The following is a 13,009-nucleotide window of genomic DNA, read 5'->3' on the forward strand; positions in this document are numbered from 1 at the left end:
ACTCCCAGTTCTAAGTAGGCTACATTCATTAATTCATTTAATCCTCACAACAATCTTAGTCCCATTTAACAGATGAGGAAACTGAGGTACAGAGCGATTAAGCAGCTTGCTTCAGGTCTTGTAAACTTCTAAGTAGGGGGAGCCAGGATCTGAAAACACACCATCTGGCTTCAGCTTTATTTTTTATTTTATTTTATTTTATTTATTTGGCATTTAAACTCCCCCTTTTATTACCTGCTTAGCGGATTTTTGGCACATGTAACCTTTGTTATTGAAACACTCTCTTTTCTTTAACTTAAGTTTAGTTGATTTACGATGTTGTGTTAATTACTGCTGTACAGCAAAGTGGCTCCAGCTTTAAATGTTCCTTTACTTATCTGTCCCCTCCACCGGGATCTGAGATTGTGCCAAATTCAAACGAATATCTCCTGTGCGCACCACGATTTCTGACACCTAGGGAGTCAATAGTTTATTCCTCAAATGACAAGAAGGAAGAAAAGGGAAAGGAGGAAAGATACATGTAAGTAAACAATTCCACGACGGTTTGGTTACCAACATTTACTAAGCATCAACACTGGGCAAGTGCCTGAGACGTGCGGAGGGAGCTCAAGAGTAAATTAACATCCCTGCGAGCTCAGAACTTTCAGTTATTAGTACCTTTAGTGTCGAGAATTCCGAGGCGACCACTGTGTTGTCTCGGCTGCCTCTTTCCTCTCGCCCCGTTCCCTTCGTCTGGAATTCCTGCTCCATGTCTTCCTTTTCCTTCGCCATCCTTTCCGCGGATTCCGCTCTCCGGGACTTCTCGGGCTCCGGCCTTCGGGAGCGGGTCTGTGTTTGGGAGCGCTCCGGCCGCGCCGGGCATGCGCACTGGGGGCGACGCACTGCGCATGCGGGAAGATGGCGGGCCTGGCGTCCTGAGAGCCGTGGGTCACCCTGCTCTCCTCCCGCCCGCGTTCCAGCTCCCGGGGTCGTGGGGCAGCTGCGCGCCCGTCCGAGGGCCGGCCTAGCCAGGCGGCGCCTCCGGGCAGGCCAGGAGTCCAGTTCGTGCTTGGCCCCCGGGACCCGGCGGGTCGGGGGCGGTGCCCGACCCGAGCGGGAGAAGGCGGGAGAGCTCGCGGGGTGCGAGGCGAGAGGCGGCCGGCTGGGCAGCATGAGTCAGCAGCGGCCGGCGCGGAAGCTGCCCAGCCTGCTCGTGGACCCGGCGGAGGAGACGGTGCGGCGCCGCTGCCGAGACCCCATCAACGTGGAGGGCCTGCTGGTAAGTGTGTCCCAGCGACGGGGCCGGGGCGCGGGGTGGGGGGTGTCCCAGGCCCGCGGGGAGGCCGGACTGGCCGTCGTCTCGGTCGTGCGCTCCTCGAGGTGGCCCGGGACTGCTCCTCGGTCCCCCCAGCTCTCGCACTGCCCTTCGCGTCCAGTAAAGCAGACAGGTCTTTCGCTTGAGCTCTCGCCGTCTTGTTTGCGTCTGCTCGCAAACGTGTTGTCAGCCTCCTGGGCTTTTCCGTCGGCTCCAGAGTAGTGTTGGAGAAAATTGCCCAGCTTTGCCCGAGACAGTTACGCTTTTGCGTCTCCACTGGACTCAGTGGGTCTCTGCAAGCTCTCTCTCGTGTGTTCTTCTCTGCAGCCTCTTCTGCCATTCTCCTTAAGGGCAGCCACTTAAAAGCGTGTCCACACCTCACACTTACCGTTCCACGGCTTCCCATTCAGCAAGTTATCTTTGGTCCTCTTTGACAGAGAAAGTGGGAGATTGGCTTCCCTGCCGGAGGTCAGTTTCCTCTGTTGTTCTGGACTAGATGCGATATATTCTCCTGGAGTCTCAGGACCCTCGATGAACCCATCGTTTTCCATTCTCCCTGTATTTTCGACTTCTTTGCTGGTTTCTTCCCATTCTTAGTAAATAAACATTTCCTGAGGTCCGTTTGCCCAGACGCCAGGAGGACTCAGTGCTCAAAAATAGTTGATGAGCATCATCTCTTTTAATTCCGCACAGCAGTCCTCAGGGTTTATTTTTCTTGTTTTGCAGTTGCCAAAATAGACGTGGAGCTCTTAAGTGGTTTGCCTGTCGTTAGTGAGTAGACAGGCCTGGGTTTAACCTCGCAGTGTCTGACTCCAGGTGGTAAATTCTGGACTACTTAAAATGCATCCTAAATCCGTTTCCATTGTGAAAGATCCCTCCCTTAAATTCCATATGCCCTTCCTCCTACTGTATCTCTTCCCCTTCACAGCCATGCTTTCTGAAAAAGTTGTCTGCACTCCTGGGTCTGCTTGCTCACCTGTCATTACCACCTGCTGGGGGACCTCTGCCCTAAGCACAGCTCTGAGACGTTCTAACCAAGGTCGCCAGTCACGTCCAGCAGATGTCTCACTCCGTACCTTCTGTAGTTTGCACATGATCGACCGCTCACTCATGTTGGACACTAGCCCTTGAACGGCCCGCCGGACACGTACTCTCAGCGCTCCATCTGCTTATATGGCCTCTCCTGTCCTCTTTTGTAAACTCCTCTTCCTTTTCCCATTCCTTCCGTGTCGGTGTTATTCAGATCTTCTACCTTCTCCACGGTTTCTTCCTGCGGGGTGTCATTCACCACTCTTGTGACTTCTGTTACTATTGGTATCGGTGGTCTTAATCTTTGAGAACTTGATAAAAGCTCCAAACTCCTACTATGGAAAAACCACTTTATTCTGCATTTAATGTCAGAAGATACACATATATCCCTTGAAGTTGTACATAGTCTTATTCACTCTGGTAGTTTCAGTTACCATGTCATGACTTCCGAATCTATAAATCTGGCTCAGAGCTTTGCAACTGTCTACTAGACATTTCTACTTAGATGTCAAACTCACGTATCTAAAGTGGAATTCATTATCTTCTTGCCTAAGCAAGCAGCAACTCGCTGTCTCCTATCGCAATAAATGGTACCACACCCACCGTACTGCCCAAGCTAGTATCCTAGGCATCATCCTTTCCTTTTCCAAACGGACCCCCTCCATTCTATCTAGTTAAAATTAATCACCAGTACCTGCCACTTCTAGCCATCGTCTATATTTTGGATTGTAATCTTCTTAACCAGTTTTCCTGCCTCTCATCTTGCCCTTGATTTTTCTATATATTCTCCACATAGTAACTAACCATGATGGTCTTTTTAAAACATATTTCCGATCACGTCACTTGACTTAAAGAATCTGTCATGGTTCCCTAGTGCTCTCAGGATAGAGGAGAAACTTCTTTATGTAATCAGACCCCTGGATTTATCTTTCCTGAACTGCCTATAGTTGCTAAATTTTCCATATCTCCATATTCTCTTGGACCCCTGTGTATCTGCACTCCCCCTTTTAAAAAAACCTTTAAAGCACACTTTTCCTTGTCACCTCCCATGGTTCTTCAGGTCTAGATTTATAGGTCACTTGTCGGCAGCCTTCCTGACTTCCCAAGACTCGGTTAAGCGCTCCTTTTGTGTTCCCAGAGCGCCCTGTGCCTCCTCCTCTCTGCACTGTGTGGCTCTTCGGTCCCTGAGCGCAGCGACTCTGTTCATTTCATTGTTACATCCCCAGCACATTTGGTGCTTCTTGCAAAAATATTTGGTAAATAGCTTTTGGATGAATGAAATAGGTACTCCGTAAATGTTTGAATGTATGAGTGTTTATTTTCCTGGCTGTAAAATGCTGATTTAAACACCTATCTCAGCATTTTTTAATTGGCTAATGACTGGCAGTATTTAGTAAACTGTGTATTATTAAACACTGCAAAAAATAGTTATGTGTACGGCTGAGTGTTTGATGTTCCCTGGGCAAATGGCTTGAAAACTGGAATTCTGTGAAGGCAGAACATGGTACTGATTAAAGATGGAACTTAGTCTGCACATTGAAAAATGAGGAAAATTTGAGTGTGTGACAAGAATGCAGTCACCGTGGGAAAAGGTATATGTCCAGAGAGCTCTTAAAGGGATATTACTCCCCCAAACAGGCAATTGGTACAAAGAAGGATCTGTGTAGAGAAATTTTTAACCAATTTAGAGGCAGTGTTTAAGATTTTAGTCCCTAAAACTCGCCTTTTATTCTATTCTTTCTCCTTTGAGGTCACAAGTTGAAAAGTGTAGGTTTTTAGTTGTGGGACTTGGAGTGCTAGTGGAATAACTGGGAACGTGCTGCCTTGCCCATCAGGAGCTGCTGGTGCCTAGAGAGCTGTGTGCGCTGGAAGCAGCCTCAGTGGTTTCAGTTTGCGGGCTCTGCCTCTTCCCGGCTAAGATACAGACAGGCTAAGAGGCTTGAACAAGTGAGAGAGAGACAGAAGCAGTTTGAGGATTGAACAGGAAAATTTCCTAGGACGTCCAGTCTTGAGGTTTGGCTGTTACTGGGCTGTCCCTTGGCATGTTTGGGGGAAATACCTGAGCGTAGCCCCTCAGTGTGACTTCCTTAAAGGAACAGAAGTGTTGGCATGCCTCCGCAGTGGTGGGTTGTCAGAACTAAAAGCAGCAGCATCTCTGCTGGCACCTGGGCAGGTTAGTGCCATAGAAGTTTGAGGGAGCATTCCTCTGAGGACGGCCATCCTAAAGATGCTGAGAAGGTCAAACGTAAGTGTCCTGTGCAGGAACCACTGTGAAAGGCTCCCATTGGCCTAATCTGGGACAGTGTGAGCCTCAAAGTAACAGATTTTGTACTCACAGAATAAGGTAAGAATTCAGGCTCCTTGGATGTAGTTCTTTAAGTACAGCTCCTCAGGTACAGTTCCTCCAGATCTTTAGGCCTGTGAAACTAAAAAGACAAGTTATCTGACCCCTGCCCCCCCAACACACACCCAGCATACATCGTACACTGGTGGGACAGACATGGGATAACTGCTGTAGACAGTCCTGTCCATAAAGGAGAAAAAGAGGGGTCATGGAGGAGCATCTGGTCTGGAGCAGTTCTGAAATGCCACCTGGTAAATGTGGGACGTTTTTTGATTAGGTCTCAAGGTCTGGGAACAATTCTCCATGTTCCCACCTCTCCCTCTGGGCTCTTGGTTCCGCCATCTGAGCCTGTCTTTCTTTTTTCATGAAAGGTCATATCTCTTCAGTATTTGTAGCTGAGTACTTTTTTCAGCCTGCTTCCTGTCAGCATAATTTGGGGGTGTCCAGGGGCCTCTTTTCACTTTGAACTGTCTTTATCCCTTTTAGACCAAGCTGGCAGTGATTTTGCCAATGTAATTCTCTCAAAAACTATGTGGATGTCCTGTGACTCTTGTGGTTCACTCAGTAGACAAGCGTCCCACCCACAGATTTCTTTGAAATACACTCTTCTGTACCTTGGGCTCCTGCTGGGGTGGCCGACGGACAGTGCCCTGCAGCTTCCTAGAGGCCCCGTCCTTAGGTTGAGAGGATCTGTGAGGTTCATCCTTAGTCTCCTTCAGGGGCCTTTTGTGTGACTGAATGGCACTCTGAAATACCATCTTTGATCTCTGAGGACTTCACCAAGAATGGTTCAGTCTCGGGCTTCCCTGGTGGCGCAGTGGTTGAGAGTCCGCCTGCCGATGCAGGGCACACGGGTTCGTGCCCCGGTCCGGGAAGATCCCACATGCTGCGGAGTGGCTGGGCCCGTGAGCCACGGCCGCTGAGCCTGCACGTCCGGAGCCTGTGCTCTGCAGCGGGAGAGGCCACAACAGTGAGAGGCCCGCTTACCGCAGGAAAAAAAAAAAAATTGTTCAGTCTCACCTTCCCCTTTACATTCGGTTTTTCTGGTGGTGCCTTTGATTTGGTCTTTCTCAGAAGTCTTCTCTTAATTTTTAGCTTCTTGAGAGGCTGAGAATTTTTTAAAGCTACCAAGTCATAGCTTCTTTTTCTTTTAACAGTCCTTTCCTCTCTCTGTCTCTCTCTGTCTCTGTCTGTCTCTCTCTCCCTCCCTCTCTCCCTTCCCCCCTACCCAATCCCCATTAACACTGTGTGGAAATCTCCTCGGTTAGGTTACCCGGTTCATTACCATCTGCTTTCCATGGATCTGCAGTTGACAGTGTTGCTAAGTGCTCTGTCTTAGCATAACGGGGATCCCCCTTCTTGAAGTTTCTAACAAGTTCCCCTTCCTTTTGAACCCTTACTGGCAAAGTCCAGATTTCTACTGACAAACTTTTTCAAGACTGCTTAGTCTCGAACAGATTTCTTGGTAGTTATACTCTGGTTGTCTAAGAGAATGTCCTTGAGATACACACTGAATTATTTAGGGGTCTGCAGTTTACCCTCAGATGATTCAGAAAAAATAAATTATGTGTGTATAGAAAAAAAAGATAAAGCAAATGTAGTAAAACGTTAGCATTTGAAGGATTTGGGTGAAGGGTATATGGCAATTCTTGGTACTATTTCTGTACCTTTTCTGAAGGCTGAGATTGTTTCAAAACAAAAGGAAAATGGGTATCCCTGAAAGGTGCTCAGACGATCAGTCTCTTGTTGGGAAGGGCTCGGTCGTGCCTCACCTTGACCGGGAGCTCTCTGCTCACCTTCTCTCCAGTTTCCTCGTCCCTGCAGGGGTGTCGAGCCTCGCCATTCTCCTCCAGGGCAGGGTGCCCTGCTCTGTTCTGAGGGACCAAGTGCAGGGGTGGCATTTCATTTACATTTTTTTTTAATAGCTCACTAACTTCTGTGTGAGAAAACCTGTATTCTGATTTTAAAGCCATTTAAAAAGAAGAACTCCTATCTAGTCCCATTTCCTCCCAGAAAAGCTCCTAGCTTACCTGTTGGGTGTGGTTCACCAAAGTTAGAGTAATTGGGAAGGCTTGCCAGGACTGTCGGATTGAGTCTCTCCAGATGATAAATTTGTATTAGAAAACAGAGACTGAGGCTTCAGAGTCTCGCAGTGGTCCTTATTGATGGTGTACCAAAGAGGGAGTCTTCACCCTGTGTCCCTGTGTCTGTAAATACTCATTGTTGTTTGTCAGTTGAAGTCATCCAGACAAGGTCCTATTTCACTCTTCCGTTCATTAGTTTAACAAATATTTACCAAGTGCCTGAATGTGCCAGGCACTGTTCTGGTTCAAAAAGGAAAACAATAACCATAGTCTCTTCTGCTTTCATAGGATTTTTACAGTTTACAAAATTTGTCATTTAATCTTCACAGTAGCTTGGAAAGTGGGTTATATCCCTACACTGCGTTACTGATAAGGGTGGGATCTCCCAGCATCTAAGAAGTTCTGGTAGTCCTGAACCCGATCTTAAGCCAAGAACTATTTTGAGTATAAATGAGATGAATGTGTCATCACTACGGGCACTTTGGAAATCTCCAGAATTGTGGGTCTGTAGGATTTATACAATCTTTATTTGGGATGTCTGCCCCTGAGGGGCCATGATGCTATTGTGATTCCTCCCAAATAAAGAGAGAGCGCTTTTGTATTCAAAGGGAAAAAAACGAATGGGTGCTGTTAGTGTCTGTTTTCCCACAGATCTCAACAGAGCCAGTATGTGGTTTAGAGCACAGAATGTAGGGGAAAGCAAGTCATACTTTCTCATGTTACTGACTGAGGTATTATCCCTGTGCCAAGCTGTGAATAGCGGCATTCTAGATAAGGAGACCAGAGGGAGGGGGTATAGAGCAGGAAGGTGCCCTTGCAGAATGTGTAGAGAGCAGATAGGGAGCCAGCCTGTTTGGAAACCGTTAGGTACTGTGTGCAGGACTCGCCCTGCTGCTCTAAGCTAAGAACAGAAGCCTGTTCGCAGCAAGGCACCTGCTCTGTTAGCCCTGTCTGTGTGCATTCTCAGGATTTGTTCAGACACTATAGCGATTGAAGTAGTGTGCTGCAGATACGTAAGCAACAGATCGTGGACTGAATAGAAAACTCATAGACAGACCATAATATTTACAACAACTTAGGATATTTGTTGATGTGTGTTTCAAATTAGTGTGATGACGATGGATTTTTTTTCACTTAAGAATCTTGCATCAGTAGTTCAACTCCATCTCATACTGTTTTAGCAGAAGGGTTGAAAGTAAAAATAGCAGTGACAGTTGGTCCTGTTGGTCTGATGTTTGCCTTGAATAGGACTGCCCTTCAGTGTGGCACTGTTGGATACTGTCTTCACAAGTCACCGTTAGCACTGTGCTGAGAGCTAGCGGGGCAGAGTCCCTGCCCCAAGACGGGCTCTCCCGACTGGTTTTGCACCCAGCAGGTTTGCGTGTAACAGCTAAGTTAATGTTACAGTGGAATTCTGTTCCAGGGGAGTTATTCCATATCGAGTTAGCTTGCTGACAGATGCTGTCACCTTGTCATAGATGGTAAGGGAATCATTGTGCTGAGGATCGTAACACTACCAGCAAAGAGCTTCTTAGCTGCTCACCTCACCTTCAGGTGTCCGCACCTTCAGTCTTTTTGCCACATTGCCACCACACTTAGATTTCTAAACCATGAGCTGGACGACGTCGTATCTTGTTCAGGAATCTGTGGTGATTCAGCACTGGTTACAGCAGAAAGTCCAAACTCTGTAGCATGACTTTCATGGTCTTCTGTGTCGAGCGTGGTGCTAGCATTCCCGTCCAGCCTTAGTATCAAGTTGGTTTTGCACTGGCCACCCAGGTGGCTTCTCAAAAGGTGCCAGGTGATCTATATTTCCATACCTTTGTTCATTTCACTTCCTGCTCCAGGAATTCTGTCTTTTTCCTCCCTCCTTAACCTCCCATAGGTTCCGGCAAATTCTGGCTTGTCTTCCAAGGCTCAGCTAGGGGTCCCCTTGCCTGTGAATCCTTGTGATCCCCTCGCTGGGTGCATCCAGAGCGCTGTTGTTTCCCTTCTTAGGGCACCTTATGAAATTCACTTATCCCAGTTTTGCTGCGGCCCACTTGGGGGCCAGTTTTTTTCACTTACACAGGAGCTAAACCTGCGCACAGCTTGTCTGGAGACACGTGGCATCATTATACATACTTTGTTGTAAGCAAGAGGCCAATATGGATTTCTGTTTATTAACCTTAGCTTAGGTTTTACTTATTTTTTTGCAAAAACAATTTTTAAATATATTGCAAACATTACTACACGTTTATATAAACTTTCATAGCCTCCAAATAGCTGGTAAAATGGTGAGCATTGATGGTCGAGCTACTACTAATTTCCTGGTCATCTCAGGAATTTAAAAGAATTTTTTTATGAATCTTAATACCAAAGTCTCTAGTTATGTAGCATGCATTATTTTCCATGATTAGAAATGCTGTTTTTATATTAATTATCATGGGAATGCATGGCTGCCTGTGAAAGTTTGTGAGCACTTTTCTTGGAGCCATTCTCACTTAATTAGCGAGGAGTGAGCATTTGTCAGTTTGGACGTCTCTTAGATCTCTACTGCGCTTTCCAGAGTCAGGGACAGTGTCCTGATCCTCTCTATTGCTTTTTATCCTCACTACCTGATACAGTTGATAGGTGAATGTCTATTTAGTAATAAAGTCTCATACTCCCCCCTTCCCCCTGCACCATTCCTCCTCCTCTGCCGTCTCTTTAACTACTACTTCCATACTTATGGAGGCCTGTGCAGTTTCAGAAATTCAAGTCGATGAACATTGTCAGATGTGATTACAGTTACAGTAGATATAGTTTAGAAGGAAGACTGGTTTTCTCACACCAAAATTATTACCCCAGGGTGAAAAAAAAGACAAACTTTTATATTATCCAGAAAAATGTTGTTCATTTGCATTGTTTCTGCTTTTTTTTTTTTTTTTACCCTTTTTGGCCCCTTTAATCTGTAAACAAGGCCCCTTATGCACGCACGTTAGTTCATATAAAGAAGATTAACCACTGTGCTGCTATTAATAAGAGATGGGCAATAATTATTAACAATTCTGCTTTTATTTTTTGCTATTCATTTGCTTGTATTTAAATTACTAAGTTTAAATTTCTGTATCTTCTTTTTTCCAGCCATCAAAAATAAGGATTAATTTAGAAGATAATGTACAATATGTGTCCATGAGAAGTAAGTTGATTCGATTCCTGAATCAGTTTTAGGTTTTGTAGTTTGAACTTCATATGTTTTAAGTGATTTATTTTAAATGTACACGAGTTGATGAGTAACTTAAAATGCATTGTTTGTACACTGGAATGTAAAAGCTTGGAATTTCAGCGAAAATTCCTGAGGTTGTGGGCTGTTAACGTGCACCAATGCCAGTTTATTCTCCATTGCTTTGGAAATGTCATTTTTAAAACAGAATGGTCTCTGTCGGGGTATTTTCCCAGAGTTCTGTGAGAGCAGTTGTCACCGCAAGCAGAACTGAACGCAGTTTGGCAGCAAGCGTGTGGACAGTCTTTGGCCTTCCTGGTTTCCTTTGATTCCCTGTGCCCTTCCCATCTACTTCTGCCGTGGATCAGTGTTCAGAGTCAGTCAGGTAGTTCCCTGTCTTTCTGAAAATTGTTATGACAAATGGCCCCACCTCCGTTTCTTCTTAATTTGGTGCTAATCTCGGTGGGTAGGTGGTGCGTAGGTGCCCACGAGGAACCGTAACCTCAACCTTCATTTCTCCCCGGCCCTGCCACAGTCCCACCCGTATCTGGCCCCCAGGTTTGGCCAGTTCTACTCTGGAAGCGTTTCCTTCATCTGCCGCATGCCACCAGCTTACACTCAGGTCTCACATTTACGGAGCTTGTACAGCGCCTGGCCTGTATTAAGCTCTTTGCATGGATTATCACAACCACCTTTCAAAACTCAGGTTTGGATGATTATTCCCATTTGATAGATGAGTAAACTGATGCCCAGAGATTAAGTAACTTGCTCAGTCAGGATTCAACCCCATGCTCAGACTTGAGCCCACAGTCTTACCCACGGGTCAGGCTGCTGCTTCTCGGGCAGGAAGCAGTGGCCTGGCCATCGAAGTCAGTCACCGGCTCCAGGCTCTTCCACCCCCTCGCCTCTTCCGTTCTACTGCCCGTGTGATCTTTTAATACAGCAATTAGATGATGGTATCACTCAACCTAAACTTCTGCAGTGATGCTCTGTTACATATGGAGAAAACCCTGACTCCTCATTTATTTCTATTAAATTCTATTAAGAAACAAGGCAGAGAACGGACAGACAGATGCACAAGGCCCCTGATGGCCATTTCCCGCTCCACTTGGCAGCCTCATCTCCCAGTACTCTGCACCCTCCCCCCATCGCAAACGCTGTACAGCTGTGGAGTCCCTACAAACGCCATGTTCTCACACGGGGCTCTGCTGTTTCCTGCGCCTCACTCACCCCCGTCGCCCTCCACCTTCCTGTCCATCTTTCTATGCTCTGTTCCCAGCACACGCCTGTTAGGAGGCCTCCCCTGTTTCCCACTCCAGTTAAGGTTTTATTTCATCTTATGTAACTTTGAATCCCTCTGGCACACTCATCTCAGGGTTTTGGGTAGAGTTCCTGCTAGACTGTGGAACATGGAACGCCTTTGTTTTGGAGACCATTTTAATCATGTTTATATCCCTTCAGCAGCTGTCACGTTATAGGTGTTCAATTAATATCTGTTCTTTATAAAATGACTGGCATGATAGGAATATACTTATCCTGAACTTATAAGACCATGTTTTGTTAGTAATTTAGTATCATTACAGTTGACCCTTGACTGACAGGGTTTGAACTCTGCAGGTTCACTTAGATGAGAATATTTTTCAGTAGTAAAGACTGCAGTACTAAATGGTCTGCTTGATTGAATCCGCAGATACGGAGGGCCATGATAAATTATACGCAGGTTAACTCCTGCGTTGTTCGAGGGTCAAATGTAAATGTTTTTAAAGCCAGAGTTTCTCATTTGTAATCTTCCAAGATATGTTGTAGAATTGTGACTATCTTCTGCTTCCATTTTTAAAAAAGTTTAATTCCTCTTTAATCCTGTTTAATCTTAAGTATAGGAGTAGTCTCCACATGGAAGACATTTACATTATAAAATATGTACTTTTTTTTCTTGCAGTAACCACCAGTGGTCTTTACACTGAATATGACATTGTAGAGGTTCTGGATAAGGGCATTTTTGATTGAAGATAGGATGACTCTTTCTTTTGAAGCATACTGTGGTGTGCCATGAAGTAGAAAAAAAGAGTAATCATATACTCCACACCAGAAGGACAACTAAATTATTCATGAAAGTATTTCCTCTGCACACTAAACCATAAGAACTTTTTTCCTAGTATCAAATTGGGAAAGATGAAAAGAATGATAATATTCAGTTTCCCCCTTCATTTAGTTAAGTTAATACAGGGTAGTGAATATTTTAAAAAATAGTTATGTCACTTTTCCTCAAGGTATAATATCACAGTCATCCTAATCGGAAGACTAACTTGAGCTCTTGCTGACCTTCATCAGACAGGGTAACACTATGACGTGTATAGGAACATTTTAAACATTTTTTATTTTAAAGCCAAGTCTCTAACTTTGCTTTATAAAGAATTTCCTAACTTGAAGACCAAATGAGAAATTTAATTTTAAAAATCATTTCTAATCCTATTCCAGATAGTGGTGTGGATGCAAGTGCAGACTCAGCACTTCGTGTCTGATATGGTGCCGTGATGCCTTTTAGATTCACGTATTCAGTGGAAACTGGTTGCGTATTTCAAATACTCCTTTAAGTCTAAAGCCTTTGTTTACCTGCAATAGGCTAATACATTTTTATCCAGTTTGAGAAATCGATTTCCTAAAAATTAGCTCTGATTTGGTCAGTGTGTAGAATATCTGTAGGTGTCTGTGCTTACTGACCAAGAATAAATAAATGGTTTTTTTAATGAGTTGAGAAGGAAATGCTGTTTTAAATTTTATGAATTGTGTTTGTTTTGTTTCCCAGAAGCTCTAAAAGTGAAGAGACCTCGTTTTGATGTATCACTGGTTTATTTAACTCGAAAATTTATGGATCTTGTCAGATCTGCTCCTGGGGGTATTCTTGACTTAAACAAGGTTGCAACAAAACTAGGCGTACGAAAACGAAGAGTGTATGACATCACCAATGTTCTGGATGGAATTGATCTGGTTGAAAAGAAGTCTAAGAACCATATTCGATGGATGTGAGTTGTTTTCAAACTTTTCTTCTTCTTTTTTTTCCCCTTCTTATTAAG

The 13,009-nt window shown here is 45.0% G+C and overlaps 1 protein-coding gene across 10 annotated transcripts in view; it reads left to right on the top strand.

Moving 5' to 3' along the window:
• Window positions 1-951: 951 nt before the first annotated feature.
• Window positions 952-13,009, top strand: part of E2F6 (E2F transcription factor 6) — a 33,858-nt gene continuing 21,800 nt past the window's right edge. For 3 of the 10 annotated variants that reach the window (XM_027113800.1, XM_027113802.1, XM_027113799.1), the window contains exons 1-3: window positions 961-1,258; window positions 9,857-9,911; window positions 12,742-12,958. In XM_027113800.1, the coding sequence (XP_026969601.1) occupies window positions 1,151-1,258; window positions 9,857-9,911; window positions 12,742-12,958 (380 nt within the window). In that variant the 5' untranslated portion in view covers window positions 961-1,150. Of the gene's footprint in view, window positions 1,259-9,856; window positions 9,912-12,741; window positions 12,959-13,009 lie in introns of all 10 variants that reach the window. The other 7 variants (XM_027113804.1, XM_027113805.1, XM_027113801.1 and 4 more) reach the window with 5 other exon arrangements.

The sequence above is a fragment of the Aethalodelphis obliquidens genome, unplaced genomic scaffold (genome assembly GCF_003676395.1).
Source record: "Aethalodelphis obliquidens isolate GAN/ISIS:26980383/991018 unplaced genomic scaffold, ASM367639v1 scaffold12, whole genome shotgun sequence".
In the NCBI taxonomy this organism is placed as follows: domain Eukaryota; kingdom Metazoa; phylum Chordata; class Mammalia; order Artiodactyla; family Delphinidae; genus Aethalodelphis; species Aethalodelphis obliquidens.